Here is a 23,627-nt window from a genome sequence, read left to right as displayed (position 1 = left end):
CAGAGTCAGTGTTAAATGAGTGTTAAATTAACACTCAAGAGTGTTGAAGTTAATGAGATAATTAAGTGATTGATTGACTGATGATTGAGCATTACTGAAGACACCTGATGTTAACAAGCAGAATCACCAAAGGAGAAAATCTATTTTTTTAAGACACCGTTATGGAGATCAGTGTTTGCTTTAGTTGGGCTCTTGACCCATAAACTGTAAACATTAGATTATCTTTGGCTGTTGTATCTGAGTTATAACTGCCAGATGAACAAAAAGAAAGTTGATCAGGTTTTGTTGGTTATGTTTTGACAATCATAATTTAACCTGAATCACTGATCTCATTTAGAGTCTAATCTCTGACTTAAATGTATATTGTTGATTACAGCATCACTGTGATTCTACCGCATAAGATCTTTTTTTCTAACTAGTCTAAAGGATTTCTTAAAAGTTGTTCTGATAAAACAAAATCTTTCTTTTAGGCACATACAGACATCAAGAATCAGTGTATTGAAACAGAATATTCAATTAGGAAAAGGAAATTAGTAAGACAATTCAGATCATAATTTATTCATACCGCAATGCATGATGGGAGCCATGAATGAGTTTTGATTGGTGGCACCCAGAATGCACTGCAACATGCTTTATTATTGTCACCATTGTTGAGATTCACAGGCCGATTATTGATGTCAGTGTGTCTAAATAAAGTAATTTTCTAAGTCTTTTTATCAGATACATTTTTAAGAAATATTTTGGATTATGTTGATAATGATGAAAATCATGTGCTGTAGAATCACAGGCTGCTGTAATCAACAAGGTAAATCTGACTCTCTAAATGAGAGTTGATATTCAGGTCAAATTATGATTATCAAATCATAACCAACACCACCTGATCACCTTTTCTCTTTGTTCATCTGAGAGTTATAACTCAGATACAACAGCCAAACGAAATCTAAAGTTAATGCGTTAAGGGTCAAGAGCCCAACTAAAACAAACACTGATCACCATAACGGTGTCTTAAAAAAATAGATTTTCTCCTTCAGTGATTCTGCTTGCTAACATCAGGTGTCTTCAATATTGGTCAATTATCACTCAATTAATCACTTAATGAGCTCATTAACTTTAACACTCTTGAGTGTTAATTTAACACTCATATTTTAACACTGACTCTGGAGCCATATAAACTCCCAGGAGAGTTAATTTAACACTGGACTTTTTGCTGTGTATGCGATAAATATTCATCATCTTATGAATATTCCCCTCATTTGAGTTATTAATTCCCTATAACAAAGTCATTGTCGCTACAATGTTGTTCCAGACCTCTGACTTTCTTTCTTTTTGCACAATAAAAATATAAGGTATTTCCCATTTGAAAAAGAAAAACTCCATTTGATCAGACCGCTCACTGGATGAATTGGCTCCAATGGTTCTTGAGTTAACAACTCACTTGAAGGGAATATTTACAGTGATTTAAAAGTGAAATTTAGGTCTGTTGCTCTCACAAAGTTTGCCATTTTTGGATCTTAACAGAAATTATCACTATGAAAAGTGAACACATCACATCTTTTTTGGTTAACTGGTTTATGAGCAACAGTGTGCCGACTTTTTTTTGCAAAAAATTCTGTCATTACTTACTCACCCACGTCATTACAAACCCGTAAGACTTTCGTTCATCATCGGAAGACAAATTAAGATATTTTTGATTAAATCTGAGAGCTTTCTGTCCCTCTTTTGACAGGCTACACAACTACCACTTGATGTTTAAAATTCATAAATAGATTGTAAAACTAATCCATATTAAATGAGCGGTTTAATCCAAATTTTCGGAAGAGACTCAATCACTTTATATGCTGAAAAGATCTGAGTTAGGCTTTTATTCACATATAAACATCAATCAACACACACATTGCTACTGCCAATACACTCACAGACATTCCTGTGAGCCTGTAAGACATAATGCTGCTGATGCACATGTAACATACATGAATTAACCCTCATAGTAGATCTATACAAGTGGAGCTGGGGAGGGTGAAGGGTTTCTGAAAGCGGACTCTAGACTGGTAACAGCAACACAACCGGTATTTGTTTAAATGTTGAGCCACAGTTTATTGGCTACTGATGCAACAGCAACCAATCAGCTGCGCTATGTAGATAATGATGTGATTGCTACCAAATTAGTTAAAGATCTATTAGCCTGCGCCATCTAGTGTTTAATGACGGAACTAGGTAATTTGTTATAATTAATTATACATATTTTCCTCTTGAGCTAATGTGCTACACGTAGCTGTCAATGGATGGACAAGATCTCTCAGACTTTATTACAAATATTTTCATTTGTGTTCCGAAGATGAACAAGTCTTATGTGTTTGGAACAACATGATGGAGAGTAATTAATGACAGAATTTTCATTTTTAGGTGAACTGACCCTTTAATGCAGTTGTTCACTATAAAAAGAGCAGCATGGAAAACAATTCCTTTTGAGTTCCACTGAAAAACAACCGGATCATGTTGGTTTACAACAACATGGGGGGTGTAAATAATGAATTCTTGAGTTATGAAAGTATAACAGTCATGACAATTAAATAACCTACCATAATCCAAGCCAGCTTCACAGGATTTATTCATATGAGCATTTTCATCTACTTTGTTTTTCTTCTGGAAAGTGCAGCTTTCTGCGTTCAGAGAAGTTATTAATGCACACTTGTAATCACACACACACACACATCAATAAATAGTTTTTTCATCGTTCACATACAAGAATAAAAAAACATAATGTTTAAAATTACAAGTAGACTGAAGGTAACCAAATCAAATACTACAAAAGTTCAGGATATGGTCACTTTATATTATTTGTGTGTGATTATACCTTCTGCACAAATGCACATGTCTCCCTTACACAGTCTGTATATAGCGCCATCTACCCTTTCAGGGTGGTAGAACTTCATACAGCGTGCATCTGACACACACACACACACACACACACACACACACACACACACACACACACACACACACACACACACACACACACACACACACACACACACACAGAGAGAGAGAGAGAGAGAGAGAGAGATTTAATGCAGGGAGGTCAATTAATTAAAAATGCTAATTTCAAGAAATATTATATCTGCTGAGAAAAGCTCACAAATGAGTATCATTTGAAGACATTATTTTGGCAGATGAGTAAATCATAAAAAAATAGTTTTTACCTTTCCTTTACATAAAATCAAAAAACAAACAACTATCATAAGGAACAAAACAAATACAAATAAGCATATACAAAAGACTATGGTGTTTATATGTTGTACCTAAACAATCAAACAATGGCATATTGACTTAGCCTATCTAAGCACATATGTAACTTTATACACAGTCACAAACATAAAATATAAATTATCCTACATAAAAAAAAAAAAACTAAAAAAACAACAACAACAACAAAACACTTACCCTGAATAATCCTAAAGTACTCAATGTTCAGAGGTGGAAAGTCCAGGGGTCAGAAAGTAAAAGTCCTGCCATATATTTATTCCACCCATGAACTCACACAGCAAAAACTCCAGTGTTAAATGAACTCTCCTGGGAGTTTATTTGGCTCCAGACTCAAGAGTGTTAAAGTTAATGAGATAATTTAGTGATTGATTGAGTCCCAGCCAGCACAGCCATGTGGGGCCCAAATGGGTTTGACCTGGGTTATCTAACTGGGGCCCAGTCAGTTTTGCACCCAGTTTCTATGTAGGCCCCACATGGGTTTGCCCAGATGAAATGAACACTGCTTAGTGTGCACACTACAGGCTGTTTAATGTAACACTTAATCAGTGTTGGAGGTAATGAGATAATTAAGTGATTGAATAATGATTGTGCATTATTGATGAACACCTGCTGTTAACAAGCATAATCACTGAAGGAAAGAGAAACACAAGAACTACTTCCAGCCACAACCTTGGATGAAATCAACTGAAGATAAAATACATTAAATCTCTCAAGATCTGATTAAACAACTCCACAAACAGCATTACCAGCTTCACTTATTACTAACCAGACTGACTTTATTTCTATCAGACGTCTTCTGTAAATATTACTTTCAAATAAATAATCAACATCTTAACCTCTGTTAATTCTCAATAAGAATTTCTGAAGACGTCTGACAGAAATAAAGTCAGTCTGGTTAATAATAAGTGAAGCTGGTAATGCTGTTTGTGGAGTTGTTTAATCAGATCTTGAGAGATTTGATGTATTTTATCTTCAGTTGATTTCATCCAAGGCTGTGGCTGGAAGTAGTTCTTGTGTTTCTCTTTCCTTCAGTGATTATGCTTGTTAACAGCAGGTGTTCATCAATAATGCACAATCATTATTCAATCACTTAATTATCTCATTACCTCCAACACTGATTAAGTGTTACATTAAACAGCCTGTAGTGTGCACACTAAGCAGTGTTCATTTCATCTGGGCAAACCCATCCCACATAGCAACATTGTGTCGGCCCAGATCCGGCACACGTGGAAAGATGATCTGGCCCACATGCAGCGTGGAATTACGGCACTTGGGTGGGCCACTCCTGTTTGCCAGATCTGGGCCACAAGCAGGCCATAGCAATGCCACATCTCAGCCAAGAGCAAAGAAATAAACCAGAACTGGACCTTATCTGAGCCACAAAACCTGTGTATATTAAATATGAAGTCATCTCAGCCTGTTAACAAAAAGAATCACTGAAAGAAAGAAGAGAACAGAAAAAAGAGACGAGCAGAAACACAAGAACTACAACTGACTTCAGCCACAGCCTTAGATCAAATCAGCTGAAGATAAAAGAAGACATTAAATCTGTAAAGATCTCAGCAGAGGAGGATTAAACAACTCCACAAACAGCATTACCATCTTCACTTACTAATCAGACTGACTTTATTTCTGGCAGACGTCTACAAAAGTTTTTATTGAGAATTAACAGAGGTTTAACTCTGTGTTTCATTTGAAGTCACCATAATAGTGAATAGTGTTTCCATTAGTTGGGCTCTTAACTCGTATTATATCTTTTATTTTTTTTTGGCCGCTGTGGCAGTGTGTTTGTCAAACACATTTGCAGCAGCAAAGAAAGCTAAAGTGAAACGAGATCAGATGATGATGGTTTTATAATCATCATGAAATAGACTGTTTCACTGAGGTAATTTGAATCTAACAATTGTGTTGTACCATTAATATATTCTCATCACAAACCATGTGTTACTGCAGCGTGAGGTCCAGCAATATTATAACAATCAGTTTAACAAACATCTATGCATCTCTATATCAAAATCTCAAAACAACCTTTAAGAAAGCATTTAGATTATATTGAAAAACATTATACCTTTTAAAACACGTTCCTCTAATGTCAAGAAAACTGGACATTTTTCACGTTCCCAGAACCAACACTGGATATTTGGAAAACGTTCTTATAACAAAAGTCTGTTAGCTGGGTTAGCTCACTCAGGGCGGGTCTACGCTAAAACTGCAGTGTCCATCAACAGTTGCGGGAAGAGCCTATGCAAAGTGATGTCACATTGCCCCGAATCTGAGAACGGCTTGTTCTGAGACTGTGCTTATGATTTATGGGGATTTAAAGAAAAGCACTGGGTGGATTTTTATCATTATAGGGTTGTTGTGTACACTACCAACACACATTTATTTAACGCCATGTAAAAGTGAATTTTGCATAATAGGTGTCCTTTAATATCTCACCTGGAGAGTAATATTCATATATTGTGACTGGAACAGGTTGAAGCAGACCCACATTAAACATCTTGTTCATTTTGAAGGCAATTCTTTCTGTCTCTTTATGAGAAACCTGATAAGCAAAAAAGTAAAAAAAAGAAAAGAAAATGTATATGATATTAAATGTAAAACTGTCCACATTAACATTTGCACAGGCGACAAATAATAATAACCAAATATAAAAAAATTGCAGTCAAAATGATTAATTATTATGTTTCTTATGAATTGTGGTTGGTTTCTTTCTTGCAGTCATTTAACAATGTATAGCTGTATTCCAACAGTATTCTGTTTTGGATAGCAGAAAACAAAATGCATGTAAATTGTGTAGTCATCGTCTCAATCTACAAATTCAATTAGCACATTTTCTTTTGCATAAATTTCTGCAAAATTCTAATATGCAGTCTGTAATGTTTAAACCGGTGAATATCCAGTTACACAGCAAAAACTCCAGTGTTAAATTAACTCTCCTGGGAGTTTATTTGACTCCACACTCAAGAGTATTAAATGAACACTGAAGCAGTGTTAAAGCAATGAGATAATTAAGTGATTGATTGAGTGATGATTGACCATTATTGAAGACACCAGGGCTGCGTTCAGCACCGACAAAACGTTGCACAACGTTTTTTAAACAGAAACGGTGATGCGTTGAACACACTGTTCTGATGACGCAAGAGTTGCAACTATGGCAGCTGAGAAGGCCATTCTTTGTGTTCTTTGTGAAGAATTTTCGGAGCCTGATGAAGTCGGTATAAATATGTGTTTAATTCTACAAAATATGCCTGATGTTACAGTTACTGCACTTGCCACCCAGAACAAAAGAGAACATCCCAATCGAGTGAAGGAATTGCTGAAACTGAAATGGAAGCACACATCTTACCTAATTCAGACTAAAACACATCTATTTAGCCTCACATACTGACTTTATTTGTAGTTCATACTGTTTTAATACCCTGCATTTTCTTTCTCATTTTTAGGAAAAGCACTTAATTACCATTGTTTATTTCTATACCAAATGTCATACACTTGCAATGAAGCTAAAAATATAAACAATTACATCATGTTGATATCCTATATTTTTACAATAAAACTTACGACAAACATGTCTTCTAATATACTCAGTTGTTGCGTATACCGAGCTGCATCGAACACATTTGTAAATTACTTTCCTTGAACCCATTGTGCGAGTTCACTTTAATACCGCGTGCATTATATACATGTTGCTGCTGATTGGACTGCAGTTCTGACACACCCACCAAACAAGAGAAAACGTATCTCAAACCCCGTTGCACACCGGTGCACGCCGTTTCCAGGAAACATGACGTTCAACCCGGAAACCGTAGCAAAACGTTGCGCACCGTTTTGAACTTGAACGTGCCCCTGATGTTATTGAAGACATTCATCTGTCAACCAGACATTTCATTTTGAAACATCTGTCAACCAATCAGAATAATAATAAATAAATCAACAAATGAGTGCACTAGGTTCCAGAAGTATTTTTTTCATTAATTTCTCTCATAAAAAAAAAGTATTCGTTGAAGCATTATAAGCAATGAACCAAGCCAACAAGCTACAAGGTGAATCAAACATTCATTAATAACAACTTTGATTTGAAAATCAAACAAAAATATATTTTAATATATTTTAAGTTTATTGCAAAATATGCAAATATATTTAAATATTAAAGAGATAGTTTACTCAAAAATGAAAATTAGCCTATGATTTACTCCCTCTGAAGTCATCCTAGGTGTATATGACATTCTTCTTTCAGACGAATACAATCAGAGTTGTATTAAAATATGTCCTGGCTCTTCCAAGCTTTATAATGGGAATATTTTTTTGGAAGTCCATCAAAGCGCATCCATCATAAAAGTGCTCCACACAGCTCTGGGGGTTAATAAAGGCCTTCTAAAGTGAAGCGATGCGTTTGTGTAAGAAAAATATTTAAAACTTTATCGACTAAAATAACTAGCTTCCGGCAGACGGCCGTACGCAAGTCGACTTACGCCAAAAGAGTAACACTTGGCGATGTATGACGTAGATTAGGGCTGTGCAATTAATTAAATTTCGATTTCAGAATTTTTTTTTGGCTCCTAACGATCACCAAAATAGTACAATCGAGTAAAAAATATTATTTTGCCATGTTCTGTTTTGCAAGAACACTCTTATTTTGTCTTGTGTTCTGAATGACACGCGCACGTCCGCCCCTCCCAAAGCCGTAAACTCTCTTAGCTTGAATGTTTAAACTGATAAGACTTAAAGAAGTGAAAATGATCAACTTTAGTTACGATGCAATACTGGCCCGATTGTGCAAGGGACAATTCTGTCATGTCCCGACTCCTAAACGCGAAAGTGTAGTTTCGACGCTTGCCTTGTCCAACCCATTTTGAGAGACAGAGAGAGAGAAGACACAGCACCACTGAACACTCACGCGGTTTGTGAAATTGCATCTTTGCAAATGTTTTAAAATGATAGATTTGATTTTAGAATCTGTGTGGATTAATTTAGGATACTCATACAATCTACTTGCTAAAGTGAATCAATGTTTGTGGGGGAATTTCCCACATTTTAAGTGGTAGACCTGCAGGAAAATTAAAATACTTCTTGAAGTATTATCTGTTATATTATTTATTTTAATAGTTCAAAAAGTACAATAAATGTTCAAATTTCAATTTAAGAATTGTTGAAAGGTGTCTTTTTAATAAATGCAACACATTCCCAAATTCATGTGAAATAATCGTGTTACATAATCATGATTTTAATACTGACCAAAATAATCGTGATTATGATTTTTTCCATAATCGAGCGGCCCTAACGTAGATGTAGGAGTAGTGTAAGCTTTGACGCCTCTAGCGGTTCAAACAAACAGGGCTGGGCTACAAACTCAAGCTCCTCCCACATTTCTCTTTAAAAATTGTTGTTTTAGACTTTTAATTTGTGACTGGTGTTTTGTTTTGCTCTATCTTCTGCGCTTCCACGTTCATCATTAAGTTGTGCGTCAAGGGTCACACTGTAAGCACTAGTTCCCCATATATGGAACTGTATTATGTAATATATCGCATTATATTTTGCAATAATTCCCGTATTTTTTGTTCCGTAAAGGTCGTTAGCCCTACTGTGGTGACACTAGTCACTGGTGACTAGTAGAGATTACTGGTCTGGATTGGTACAGATTACACTAATCTGATGGGCTCAGATAATCCACGGTACTGTAGTAGTGGGGGAAACCCTGATGGTCCTGATGACCAAATTTGTGCTCACCTTTTTCAATTGAGGTGAAAATTGATCGCTCTAGAGACGTCTACAGAAAACTCCCCAGTGTTAAATTAACCCCAGCTAACAAGGGACGTCCCCCGGACTTTTCGAACGTCCCCTTAGGTCCGCATTTGGTCCGCTTTGTAACGTTCACTGACGGACGTTCTGAGGACGTGCACTGACGTTCGCATTTGGTCCGCTTTGTAACGTTCACTGACGGACGTTCTGAGGACGTGCACTGACGTTCGCATTTGGTCCGCTTTGTAACGTTCACTGACGGACGTTCTGAGGACGTGCACTGACGTTCGCATTTGGTCCGCTTTGTAACGTTCGCTGACGGACATTCCGATGACGTTCGCATTTGGTCCACTTTGTAACGTTCGCTGACGGACGTTCTGAGGACATTTGTCCGGGCCAGTTTACGAACGTCCCTTTTTCGTCCCTCACCTGCCATTTCCATGACAACACTTGCAAAATCCAGTCACCCATGCGTTTGCTTTTATCATCAGACCTGACACCTTGCAACTCAGACAAAAGAATAATTAAGCTAAAATATAAATGCAAATAAACTATAGTAAACATATTATTTTAATTAATTGTAAAATTAAGTTCATGTTAAAAATGTTAGTGTTTTAATGTTAATGTTGTTAATGTTTTCAGCGTTAATTTAAACATCAAAAACATGATACTTGATTCAATTGAATATAAGCTACAATTTACATTCATGCATGAAGAAAATAAGGTTGAATCCCAGGACAGAGCTCTAAAAGAATGCATCGACTTCAGAAAACATGACGAATGGAAAAGCACATTTCTGGGAAGAAAGTGGAAAATAACACAGGTATGACAAATAAAATGATCCTGTCCTATATCCTATCCTAAATTATCAAACTGTTGGTCAGGCGAAGGTGACGGGTTTTATTCAAAAGAAGTTATTTTAGGAAAAATATTATTCCACTTATTGCACTTAAGACTGATAGCACATGCAGCTAAAATAACAAAAAAAAGTGTAATATAGCTACACTGGGAGAAACAAGCAAGTGACGATCAAGTGCACCTAAGCGAGTGACGTCATTCCTTATGTTATGGTACGCAGCATGTATCCATGGCAACGCTCAGCTGCGTAGTGACAGTTGACGGTCCTCCTCAGACGCAGCCTTGTGTTTTCTCTTTCGTCTGTCTAAAAGGTATTTTTAATTTTTAGATTAGTATACATTAGTTACCGTAACCACTGTCCATCTTTAAATTATATGAAAATGTTACCTTTTAAAGCGTTTGCTGCAGTTGTCCGCCGTGTACCGCTGCTAACCGTTATGCTAACACTACGAAGCTAACGTTATCTGTTAAGATGAGATGAGACGACTTTATATTTCACATGGATATATTATATAGACATATAAAATCATAACACTACTGAATGTGTTCATTTTGTTGTTTTAGGTAGAAAGCCAAGGGGAATTCCCATCGGACTAACCCCACAGCTGACGACAAACACACGCACAGCTGCCAGCGCATTTGAAGACACACACACACACACACACACGGAAAGAGCACAACACCTTTACAATTGTTCAAATAAAATACATTTACTTTGTTCCTTACAACGTGTCTGTTTTCTTTGGTTAGCCAGAAGTAGAATAAAATAAAATGATATTCAGGGGACTAAACGCGAAAGTCCCCTAAACGTTCCGAATGGCCGCTGGTGGTCCTATGAATGTCCTCTTGAACGTACGGAGGACGTCTTTGCGAACGTCCGCGGGACATCAAGCGGACTCCACATGGGGACGTTCGGGGGGACGTTCGCACAGGCCATTTAGGGGACGTTCTGGGGACCTTTTTTTGTTAGCTGGGACGCTCCTCGGTGTACATATAGGTCCAACCACATGATTGGCCATTAGTGGTGACACCTAATGTTAATAAGAATCATTGAAGGAAAGAGAAACAACAAGAACAGAAAAAAGAGAAACACAAGAACTACTGACTTCGAGCCATTACACATTATTGCACTAGATAGTGGTCCGACGGGTCGCCCGCGGGACATTGGGTGTTTTGAAGAGTTAACTTTATGAAAGACAAAAAAAAAAAAAAAAAAAAAATTAACAAGTCGCATACCTATGGAAAGCTGAGATTCTTGTGATTCGAACGATATACGCCATTTTAGGATACAATAAACACAGCGGGTACAATCTGTGTCTTTGTCAGACCACCAACAGCCAAATAAACAAACAGAAAGTGGAAGACACTTGCCTAAAAAGCCTTCTGTTCGTCCACTGATCCATTACATTGCAACAACAATGGTTTAGTTACACTGTAAAGGCTCCATACAATCAATTCAGCGAAGTATTTAGTCCATAACACATTTATATCAATAAACATCCACTTACTGTGAATAGTAGCATTCCAAGTTAGCCGACAGAGCTCTCACAACTATCGAACATACTATGGTAAATCTTCAAATTACATGTCAATAATACAGCTATTTTGACTTCAAAATGGCCGCTGACCCCTGAACTTTTGAGTGACAGCGGATTTCAGCGAATCACGGAGTTTAAGGGGGGGTTTTCCTCCAGCTTGAGCCAGTCACCGCGCATTAGGGACACGGTCCATCCTTCGCTTTGACGGACATTTGGCTACTCCAATTGGAGCAATGTTAGCAAATGACTGACTTATCTGATAGCCAATGATCTCCTGAAGATATGGATATGCGGGTTTAGTGGGAGGAATCCAAACACGGTCAGCAATGACGGTGCGCAAATGTTTGTTGTGGATCAGTGCGCCCGTGCGCAAAACTGCGTAAAGCTGTAGCAAATGACATATGACTTTGGAGAAAGGCTTTTTAGATGGGAAATCGTCTCTTTCGACAAGTAAGTGTTTTATTATACTATATAACATATTTGACGTGTTTTTCTGAGTATCTTGTGTTTGTGTTTCACTGTTTTGAGATGGCCAATGCTAACTGGTGATGGCTAAAGCTCGTCCTCATTGAGCGCTCATGTTACTGTTGTGGTGTACATTTATCAGTTTGTTTATGTCCCTGTGTGTCTTTATCCACGGGTTTGTGTGTGTGTGTGTGTGTGTGTGTGTGTCTGTGTGTGTGTGTATAAAATAGTACACAATAGATGGGTTTCCGTTTCTCGAATTACCCATTATCCTCTGCGGCGCGCCGCCATGTTGTGTGTCAAAGTTGTCAGTAAGCCACTGGGAGACACGGCTCATTCACTGTGCTGCATTAATAGAAAGCCAGTTAATATAAAGTATTTTTGACTCTTTTGTGTGAGATAACGATGACAAATTCCTCCAAACCTGGCGACAAGGTTAAGGTTATTTACAGGGACACATTAGACGATGTTTGCAAGGCAAGATATGATGTGAAATTGAGTGGTCGCATTTGTGCGAGTGCATGGTCATACACTACACTTAAATTCACGCATGAATTCTCCTGCACTGAACTTGTTTTAGCGCCCGCCAAAGTGAATTTTTGTCCCGCCAAAGTCTTATTTGATCGGTGAGTAATGTAGATGAACTGGGTGCATGTTTAACTGAAAGAACGAGCAGATAGAGAGAGAGCCGGTCGCGCGCGCGCACTCTCTCTCTCTCTCTTCGGAGCCAGGCGAACATGTAAACAAGACTTCACCGTCTCCAAACTAAGCGTTGTCTTGCTCTCTCTCCCTCGTGGAAATGTTAGTCTGGAGCCCTGCATTGACGGTTCACATCGCTGTAGCCAGGCGGCTGATATCTGCACAGCCCTTATTATATGGTACATTTAGACTCAGTGTCAAGACAACACCATCTGGGTAAAAAAACAACAACAACACAACGCTCCGAACTAATTTAGTGTAACTTAGGAGAGAGATGGAGAGCAGAGGCATGGAGCGATGTGCTCCAGGTGTAGCCTCTGCCTCTGGCTCGACCAGCTGATGTGGCCACAGAGAAAGTGATGAAGGTGGACAATCGTCAGAGTGTGCTTCTGCCCAGCCAACACCTCTCAAGGGCTGTGTCGATAGTAGCCGCCTGGGTACAGCGATTTGACAGCCGATGAGAGCTAGCGCATTTAGCTAGCCCATCTTGGAAATGATTAGATAAAGTGTCACATCTCCAGAGCACAAAACCTCTAAATGTTCACAAGAGCAGCACTGAATATTAACTCCAGCCAAACGGAGAATAATCGTATGATTTTTATGTTCAGAACAATGCCGATTCAGGATATTATCATGCTCCGTAACACAAACTCTTGACCCACTTGACACACAAGATGGCGCCGTAAGGAGTTGCGGGAGAAATGTGACGTCATCGGAAATCTATCTATACATAAAAGATGTAAATTATTTCTTTCTTTGCTTTTTTATATCACAGAAAATCATCTGACATTGAACTGGATGAAGACTGGTAGTCAGCAGAAAGCTATATGATGGACATCAAGAGAGGAACCCTATCCTTCACCTTCTTAGAGAGGTTCAATAACCAAAGAAAAACTTAATCATAAATGTGTAAATAGTTTGATATATATGTAGTGTATAATATACTAATATTAAACACTTGTTTTGTATTGTTATTTGCACAAATTTCAGTTTCAAGAATTGCAAAAAAACAATATAATGTGTTTATGCTTCAGTTACTATGTGTCAATTATTTACAGTGAATCTGAATAAGGAATAGAATAGCTCTAAGTGTAACCTTTCATTAGAGCCCAAAATTATGCCTGTACAGTAAAGCATTCAAGAATAGCAGCATGTTATGTGTCTGTGGTTACAAAGTGTCATTTGGAGTCTCCAAGTGGCCTTTTTTGGGGAGCGCCTAGACATAAACTTAGATAAACCTGTGTAAAACACTCATTAGCTTAGGTATTGTTATCAACATTTAAATTGGGCTTGGTAAGGCTTCATGCTGTGATCCCACTGTGTTTTCCAGCTAATACCTCCCAGCTATAGTTATCTGCAGGCATCTTTTTACAAAAAAAAAGTTAGGCGGAAATTTTTCCCCTATTTTTTAGTGTGTTCAAAGTTCTATTACTCAATACCAGTGAGACTTACAGTGATTCTGACTGTTTGGGAACAAACCTCAAAGTGTCCCCTTTCAAAAGAGACCAATACCATGCATACTCCAAATGGTTCAAGAACAGCATGCAATTTAATTTGGGTAGGCCTTTTTTAGGCGTTTTTGGCAGAATTTGCAGGAATGCTAAGAGGTTACCAGTTGGACTTTATTTCTGTCATACATCTACACACGTTCTTATTTAGATTTAAAAGAAGTTTAGATGGTAATGTTTTATGGAATGTTTCGCTTCAGGTCACCATTATGGTGATTAGTGTTTACTTTAGTTTGGCTCTTGACCCTTTACTTTTTAACATTAGTTCTCTTACGAGAGGTCTCTCGTACTGCATAAGTATCTTACGCTAGGGGAAAACCTCTTTTCCACGAGATATTGAAGCCAAAAAATTGTCCTATAATTTTGTATTAATGCAAAACGCGTTGCAGCAGCACGACGACATGGGCGAGACAGCTCGCGCGCCCATTGGCTGCTCTGCGGCAACTGCATCAGCCTACCGAGCGAGGCCTATAGTGACGTCAGACCAATGAGGGCGCTTCGGTTCGCCGGTTCGCCCGCTTGCTTAGCCGGCTTCAGTTGAGTCGCTTCCTGATGCACAGCGGCCGCGGTCCGCCGCCGCTTCTATCAAGGATGCTGACTTGAAAGCCGCGTCTGGGGAAGATGACACCTGCTCTCTGCTGGCATCGGGCAGCGAGGATTGGGCGAGCTCTGTGGATCTTGCGCCTTCTGCTCGTAAACCAAGCAAAAGAGCTAGAATCGAGATGGAACTGATGCGTGTACTCGCGCTGGCCGCGGCGAGCCTCGGCCTCGAGTGGTCTACGCCTGAGCTTCCCTCTCACAATCGGCTGGATGGTTTCTTCCTTCCTGGGGAGCGTGCTTCGCCTGAGTCCAAACCGGCACCCTTTCTTCCTGAGTTACACAAAGAAGTTGCCAAAGCTTGGAACGCTCCTTTCTCAGCTCGAATGCGCTCGTCTGTTTCTCCAGCATTCTCCACTGTTGACGGTGCTAAGAACAGAGGATACTATTCACTTCCGCCGGTCGAAGAGGCAATAGCAGCCCACCTTTGCCCGCCCTCTGCTGGACGGCGTGCGAAATCGGTTCTGACCTCTAAAGCCTGCCGCATGAAGTCAACACTGCTCGGTCGCGCTTTCTCCGCCGCTGGGCAGGCTGCGTCAGCGCTGCACACGATGGCCACTCTGCAGATTTTCCAGGCCGATCTCCTCCGAAAACTGGACGAGATGGGACCAGATGCAATCTGCGTGGCAGACTTGAGAAGCGCTTCGGACCTCGCTCTCCGCGCTACTAAGTCCGCTGCACAGGCCATAGGACGGAACATGGCTTCTCTCACCGTTGCTGAGAGACATCTATGGCTGACGCTCTCGGAGATGTCTGAGTCTGAGCGCACCGCGTTCCTCAACGCCCTAGAAGAAAGACGGGGGTCTCAGACCCATACTAGATCTAAGACATTTGAACAAAGCATTGGCGAAACGCCGATTCAAAATGCTCACGACCAGAAAAATCCTCGCACAGATTCGCCGAGGAGCCTGGTTTATGTCGATAGATCTGAAGGACGCGTATTTTCAAATACAGATAGCGTCACGTCACAGGCGATACTTGAGATTCGCCTTCGAGGGCCAGGCTTATCAGTATACAGTCCTACCGTTCGGCTTGTCCCTAGCACTCCGTACATTTACGAAGTGCATGGACGCAGCGGTCGCGCCCCTCAGACTCCGGGGCATGCGAGTGTTGAACTATTTGGACGATTGGCTGATTCTAGCTCAATCTCACTCAGAGCTCGTAGAGCACAGGTCCGTTTTACTCTAACACCTCGAGAATCTAGGTCTAAGAGTCAAGTGGGCGAAGAGTTCTCTGATCCCCAGTCAGATGATATCTTTTCTGTGCCCAGAACTGGACTCGCAGTCTATGATAGCTCGGCTGTCATTACAGCGCGCACTAGACATTCAGCGCGCAGCGAGCTTTTTCCGCTGTGGCGCGACCGTCCCGCTCAGGAAATTTCAGAGGATGCTGGGTCTCATGGCCTCAGCATCATCAGTTCTTCAGCTGGGCTTGCTCCGCATGCGCCCCCTGCAGTTCTGGTTAAGAGCGCGGGTACCGCGCAGAGCGTGGGCATCCGGTCAGCTTCGTCTCAAGGTCGATCAGACTTGCGTTTTAGCTCTGAAACCTTGGAAAGCGAACGACTGGTACCAATCAGGTGTAAGCCTGGGGACTTCCTCGAGGGTGTCGACGGTTGCCTCCACCTCGGGATGGGGAGCGCTTCCTCGAGGGTGTCGACGGTTGCCTCCACCTCGGGATGGGGAGCGCTGCTCGAGGGCAGACCGTTCTTTGGCCAGTGGTCAGAACGGGAAAAGCTTCAACATATAAACTGCCTAGAAATGCTGGCAGTGGACAACGCGCTGACGCGCTTCTGTCCTCAGATAAAGGGCCACCACGTCTTAGTCCGCTCGGACAACATGTCGGTGGTGTCCTACATAAATCGCCAGGGCGGTCTCAGATCCCGAAACTTATACAGGCTGGCGGAACGCCTCCTGTTATGGGCTCAGCGCAACCTGCGCTCGCTGAGAGCAGTGCACGTGCCTGGGCTACAGAATTTGGGGCCAGACAGACTGTCCAGGAACAACCTTCCGGCGAGCGAATGGTCTCTACACCCACATACAGTCGAACTGTTGTAGGAGAGATTCGGCAGAGCGAAAGTGGACCTGTTTGCGTCTCACGAAAACGCTCACTGCCCGGAATTTTTCTCCAAGAGCAAGAGCGCGCTGGCCCAAGCGTGGCCGCGCTGCCCGCTCTATGCTTTTCCCCCCGTCTCTCTCCTGCCTCAGGTGATAGAACGGATCAGGGAAGTGAGATGCTCAGTGCTGCTCATAGCGGCGCTCTGGAAGAATCAACCGTGTGTAACCCTACGGTGGTAGTTCTGCTCATAGGCAGGCTAAGAATCTATTGTAGGAGTTATCTAAATCTAGATTCGATGAGGAGGCTGGTTATGTACTAGGCTTGTTGCGATAGTCGGTGTTACCGGTGATACACGGTGTTTAACCCACCTACCGGTCATAGCACTTGACCACCGGCACCGTCACCATCGTGTTGAAGTTTTAGCCTATAGTAATAAAGCACTTAATTCAGTTAGTGACTACGTGCCTTCGTAATTTAGCGTAAGCGGAACGTTCACATATCGCGCCTAAAAACGCATAGAAAACGCTAGGCGCGCCGCGTTCTCCTTTTTCCAAAGCGCTCGGGTGGTTGCGCTCCGGAGGCATCTGTCGTTGCTAAGCTTGGTTCTTGTCACGCGACCTGCGGTGCGCTTGCGGCATTCTGAAAAGTTGAGATGTTTTTATCTCGATGCGGCGCGGACGCGCTTGGAAAAAACGAGCTTCCATTATGAGCGCGCCTACATTTGAAATAACGAACTTGCGCGCGCAAAAGACGCGATATGTGATCAGGCCTTTAAGCAGCAGGTGTCCGATTTCATTTATCATTTGAGGAGAGTGAGGCGAGCTTACTGGCAAAGGATGGCGGAAGATCTGGTTTCAAAGAGAAATGCAAACGTGAGTTTAATTTTTATATTAGTTTTTTTTTTTTTTTTTTTCACTTAAGTGTCCAGTGATTATTCGGGTAGGCTACCTTATTTAACAAAGTTTTTGATGTTTGTTCGTTTCATATTCGATGGTTGTGCGGTGTTTTTTTTTTGTTTTTTTTTGTTTTTTTTTGCTGAAAAAGGCAGGCACTTTATTTAACGAATAGTGATTTTTTTTATATAATTTCTTGTTTGATACTTGCACGATGTGTGCAGTGGTTCGTTTTAATAAATGCACTTTAAAGGTGTTTCATAAGTGCTTTTGTTTAGTTTTTACATGGTGTGTTAAGTTATTATTCATTTTGCAATAAAGATGTGTGTAATACAAGCGAGTGTCTTATTGTTTTGTGTATTTTTATTAAGAATAAAATAAATTAACCCATGATTAATTCAAACAAATGCTACTGAATTGCCGCTAATTAAAGTGAAAGTAAAATTGAGACGTGTGCACGTCCGCATTTTCGGCCACCCGAAATCCCTGACACGCAACCCCGGTGACACCGGGATTACCGGTTTTTTTACACGTCGATTAACCGGTGGAAAAAATCCGTCACCGCAACATCCCTATTATGTACTAATCATATGGTCAAAGGACTCATAGATTCCACTCCAAAGGAAGCACAGGACAATAGAATAAAGTTTAAATGTAGTTCTTATTCAAATTATTTTTCTTATTTTCTTATTCAAAATTCAATATTTTAGTTCAGTTCACACAGCATTAGTACCGTTGATGTTAACAAATCGGCCACAACTTTGAGATCTCATGAAACAAAACAAAAGGAAAAATCTTTCAAAGGAAAAAAATTGTTACCCTTGAGTGCACTCAAAATATTTTAACTGTCCAACCACCCCTTCAATACTTAGCGTCCATATCAAACCACCCAATGGAACCGTTGCAGGGCTGTTAGTTGAGGCAGTGGACCAGGGAACCAGGCACCAGGGCGAACAGAGAGGAATCCAACTTCGGTGGAAAGAACACCAGGGATCCGGGACCAGAAGAAGCCTAAAAAAAAAACAGTCTGTGTGGTAACATCCACTGCTATTGTAGATAGCCAGACTGTTTTTTTTTTAATCCACTGTAATCCACGAGATAACTTTTTTTTACAACAGGTGTCATCTAATTTTCAATGTAGTTCAACCTCAAGGATATATTTCATTTTCTAAATCAGTTTCAATCCTAATATTTACTTCTGCTCTGGCTCCCGTTTTTCCAGGCTTTTTTAAGGCAAGGCGAATGGCAGAAAACAGCAGAAGAAGAACGTTTCATTGTGCACTGCCACCTAGTGGCGAACTAGATATTGAACTTTACTCTAGTTTTGAGTGTTTGCATTAAAGGTCATTTCAGGACTTTATTGGGGCAAAATTAACAGGGTTACACATGGTTCCCAGTTCTGATGCGGCTAGCGGACACTGCCCCATGGCCAGTGCTAATGAGGAGGGACCTCCTCTCTCAGGCCAGGGGTTCGATTTGGCATCCTCACCCGGAGCTGTGGTCCCTTCATGTATGGGCGCTCAACGGGTACCCGCTGACCTCCCAGAGGGAGTGTTAAATACTATCACTCAGGCTAGAGCCCCGTCTACCAGACGGCTCTATTCCTCAAAGTGGTCGGTATTTTCCGGCTGGTGCACAGCTCGGGGCTTTTCACCCTTAAACTGTGGGGTGATGGAGGTTCTCTCCTTCCTACAAGAGCTGCTGGATAAGGGCAGGGCCCCCTCCACGCTCAAAGTCTATGTGGCGGCCATAGCAGCGTTTTCTAAATCAACGCTTGGTCAGTCAATAGGAAGGAACGATTTAGTCATCCGCTTCCTCAGGGGAGCTAGGAGGCTGAATCCTCCCAGACCCCCTTCAGTCCCCTGTGTGGGACCTTTCTACGGTGTTGGAAGCCATGAAAGGTGACCCATTCGAGCCTATCCAAACGATTAACTTCAAACACTTGTCTTTCAAAACAGTGTTCTTACTGGCTCTCGCTTCAGTGAAGCGCATAGGTGACCTACATAAGCTCTCGGTGAGCGCGGCGTGCTTGGAGTTTGGGCCGAATGACTCGAGAGTCATACTCAAACCTAGGGATGGTTACGCTCCAAAATCCCTCAACACACCATTTCGGGCTCAGGTCATTTCCCTGTCCGCCCTACCGGTCTCTGACGAGGAAGGGGACGCAAGCTTTCTTTGTCCAGTTAGGGTGCTAAGAGCTTATGTGTCTCGCTCGTCTGCTTTTAGACAGACAGAGCAGCTGTTTGTTTCGTTCAGCGGGCGTTCCAAGGGACTGGCTGCTTCGAAACAGAGCCAATCCAGATGGATAGTTGACTCCATAGCGCTGGCATACACTGCCAAGGGCTTACAGTGCCCGTTGGGTGTCAGAGTGCACTCCACGAGAGGCATGGCCTCTTCGTGGGCTTGGTCTAGCGGGATTTCCTTGTAAGACATATGTATGGCGGCGGGCTGGGCCTCACCGTCTACATTTATAAGGTTTTATAACCTGGAGGTTCCCACCTTACAGGCCAAGCTGTTGTCGGTGTAAACAAATCAGTGCTGTCTGTTTCGCTGATTCAGGACACTGAGGTCGCTGAGCGCTGCGCGCTGCCGACTGTATATGCTATGGGCAAATTGCGTAACGGTGCTGATCCACTTGTCCGTGCAACACTTCTGTCGCGCCGCGCTCCACTATATTCCTATGGGTGACGTCAAGCGACTTTGTCGCACCCGCAAAGCATTCCGGGAAGGCGGCGCTTCATTTGAAAAAATGCTGCGCGTCAAAAAGCTGGCCGATGCCCATCTTTATGCAAATGAAGTCCGTTAAACGCGACGCGTCTATCCAATAGAAGTAGAGCATATGGAGACGGAGGGAAGTCTCTCGCAGGTCCTCTGTTCTAATACGCTACATTTCCCACTCGGTCAAAACCACGCCCATAGCGGTTAACGCCCATCAACGTACCAATGTGGGGAGGCGTCGCGACACCACGCGACAGTCGTGTCGGACAAGTGGATCAGCACCGTAAGACCCGCATCTTCCCACATCAGTTCAAGCCGGATCCTGCCCTGTCTGTGTGATGTCACAATAAACACTTGATGAACGCTGCTGTATATGGATAGAGTGGTTCCCCCTCCTCTTTCCAGGACTCTCTGTGAGTTCCCTTGGTGATTATGCACTGTGAATCCTGGGCTTCGCCTTCAGGTTTATTGGTGTTAGATCCCAGCACGCACAGCGTTTTGCATTGGGTCCCCTAGCATAAGATACTTGCGCAGTACGAGAGACCTCTCGTAAGAGAACGAACTCGGTTACTAACGTAACTTCGGTTCTCTCTAGAAGAGGGAACGAGTACTGCGTATCTTGCCGTGCATGCAACACACTCTGGTTCGCTTCGGCGATGAAAAACCAGGTATCAGCTGCCCCCGAGCCTCCTTTTATAGGCCTAAGCCACGTCCGTTTCGGCGGGACATGACGCAGTGGGCGCGAAGCGCCCTCATTGGTCTGACGTCACTATAGGCCTTGCTCGGTAGGCTGATGCAGTTGCCGCAGAGCAGCCAATGGCCGCGCGAGCTGTTTCGCCCATGTCTGCGTGCTGCTGCAACGCGTTTTGCATTAATACAAAATTATAGGATAATTTTTTGGCTTCAATATCTCGTGGAAAAAAGGTTTTCCCCTAGCGTAAGATACTTACGCAGTACTCCCTCCCTCTTCTAGAGAGAACCAAGGTTACGTTAGTAACCGAGTACGTTTTTCTTTGGCTGCTCCAACTCTGTGGTAATAAAACACATTTGTTGAGGCAAGAGAAACTATGACCTGGGCTGTGTTTCCCGAAAGCATCGCAAGCCTAATTTGATTGTACAGACTGTTTGTTGCAATTATTCTACGATCAAGTTAGGCTTAAGATCTTTTTGGGAAACAAAGCCCAGGTAATGATGGCTATGCTTAGATGATGAAATTACAATCCTGTAGTCTTCTGATTCACTGAACCAGCATTATTAACTTATTATACAAATGTTTTATTCATATGCATTACAGTAGTTCATTTCAGCAGTGCTTAAATTTTTTTTAAATCACACACATACATCAAGAATCTACATATGAATCTCAACAATGGTGACAATGACAATCACACAAATGCTTCATGTTGCAGTGCATGATGGGAGCCACCAATCAAAACACATCCATGGCTCACATCATGCATTGTGAGCCTGAATAAATTATGCAGCTGAATTGTCCTGTAATTTTCATTGTTTTTTCCTGTTTGCTTTTATTTTGCTATTGTATTGTTGTGTAGCTTGTTTTGTGATGGTCAGAGATGATCTGTTCGTCACTAGTTTGTTTGTCACCATTGTTGAGATTATTATGTTGATTATTGATGTCTGTGTGTTTAAACACAATAGTGTCTGTACTCAAAGTATTTTCAAAATTGTTTATATTGTTGTTGGATCTCAAACTGTAGAATCTAAGGGCTACAAATCACCAATACTGAAATGCAACATCAAGCATATAGTTAAAGCTTTAGACTATGTATGACATCAGTGAATCATGTCATTATGTGATAATGTCAACATCACAACATGTTGTGAGCAGAATTTCTCTTGGAGTAACAGACATGCTTTATAAACACAATGTTGGAACAGTCAGAGAAAAACTAGCAATAAAAAAGGAAAAGGGTCAACAACCCAACTAAAGTATACATAATGGTGACTTGAATTGAAAAATTCCAAAAAACATTACCGTCTAAACTTCTGTTGAATCTCAATAACTTTTGTAGATGTATGACAGAAATAATAATAAGGTCAAACTGGTAATAATAAGTGCAATAATGAGTAAAGGCTCGAAGTCAGTAGTAGTTCTTGTGTCTCTCTTTCCTTCAATGATTCTGCTTATTAATATGTCACCACTAATGGCCAATCATCACTTAATTAATCACTTAATTATTTCATTAACTCTAACACTGCTTCAGTGTTCATTTTTAACACTGTAGTTGGACCTATACAGTATGTACACTGAGGAGTGTTAATTTAACACTGGGGATTTTGCTGTGAGTTATAAATGAAAATCCACAGAAGAATACTGACCATCATGGGGAAATCTCAGAGTCAAAATAAGATACACCGGTGTTTTGCCAGATGAGAAGTGTATTCTATATCATCTTTTTACTATTTTAATTCATTTTATAACTGTATCATTTATCTCTTTTAAATTTCCTTTAATTTAATTTAATTTCCTTATTTTATTTTGTGGTTATTTTTATTCCTCTCTATGTAAAGCACTTAGAATTGCCATTGTGTATGAAATGTGCTATATAAATAAACTTGCCTTGCCTTAAGGTTTATTAAAAGTTATCGTTAAAATTCAGTTTCCCTATGGATAAATTGAATGGAGTTTTACTTCTGGAAGCTGACTGTTGCACTCTATACTGTGATAAGCAAAACACATGGTTTTTATGATAAAAAACAAACAAATCTGTTTTTGACATCATCAGGCAACACAGTCTGCTGAAATACCTTATCTAAGTAGAGGATGAGGGATCCTCGCTCTGACAGCACTTTATTCTTTTCATATCTCTGAATGTATCTCTCCTTTCCCGTGGACAACTGAGGGCAAGAAAATGAGAAAAACAGCTCAATACATCACATGATGACCAACATGTTTTATGGCCTATCTGCAGATGTGTGGATTCCTCTTCTAAATACCAAAGTGAGGCATCACTGCATCAGTTTATCATCATAATACCTCTTTAAGATCATTTTCCTCAACATCAAATCCTGTTGGTATGCCAATGTCCAGAATAGTCATAGTGGCATCGGTTTTATCATTTTTGTAGCTGTAAAGATGGAGATAAAGAGCAGATTTTATTAACAGCTTTAGTAGGCCTACTCAGGCTGCATTTAAGGCTGCTTTCACAAGCTTTGGTTTTGAACCAGAGTCCGTTTGATGTCAGATCTCCAATATTGTTACATAACACAGAGCTGCTTGTCTCTGGATAAACAGTCTTTGAAGAGCAAGTTACATTGTCAGATGCAGT

General features: G+C 41.0%; 1 protein-coding gene and 1 pseudogene across 4 annotated transcripts in view; one reads left to right on the top strand and one right to left on the bottom strand.

Moving 5' to 3' along the window:
- LOC311077822 (complement C3-like) overlaps positions 1–23,627 on the top strand; it is a 515,769-nt pseudogene that overhangs the window by 203,325 nt on the left and 288,817 nt on the right. The window lies entirely within an intron of this gene.
- The window catches only part of LOC311077816 (complement C3-like), a 277,870-nt gene that overhangs the window by 30,948 nt on the left and 223,295 nt on the right, over positions 1–23,627 (bottom strand). For all 3 annotated transcript variants that reach the window (XR_014605002.1, XM_084106445.1, XM_084106446.1), the window contains 5 exons: positions 23,336–23,426; positions 23,107–23,196; positions 5,704–5,809; positions 2,855–2,944; positions 2,580–2,660 (listed from right to left, as the gene is read on the bottom strand). Coding sequence is in view for 2 of the 3 variants with exons in the window: in XM_084106445.1 (XP_083962571.1) it covers positions 2,580–2,660; positions 2,855–2,944; positions 5,704–5,809; positions 23,107–23,196; positions 23,336–23,426 (458 nt within the window). In the remaining variant the exon portion in view is untranslated. The remainder of the gene's footprint in view (positions 1–2,579; positions 2,661–2,854; positions 2,945–5,703; positions 5,810–23,106; positions 23,197–23,335; positions 23,427–23,627) is intronic.

Source organism: Abramis brama (assembly GCF_963993115.1).
Source record: "Abramis brama genome assembly, chromosome: 2".
Taxonomy (NCBI): Eukaryota; Metazoa; Chordata; class Actinopteri; order Cypriniformes; family Leuciscidae; genus Abramis; species Abramis brama.
This window is presented reverse-complemented; position numbering and strand designations above follow the sequence as displayed.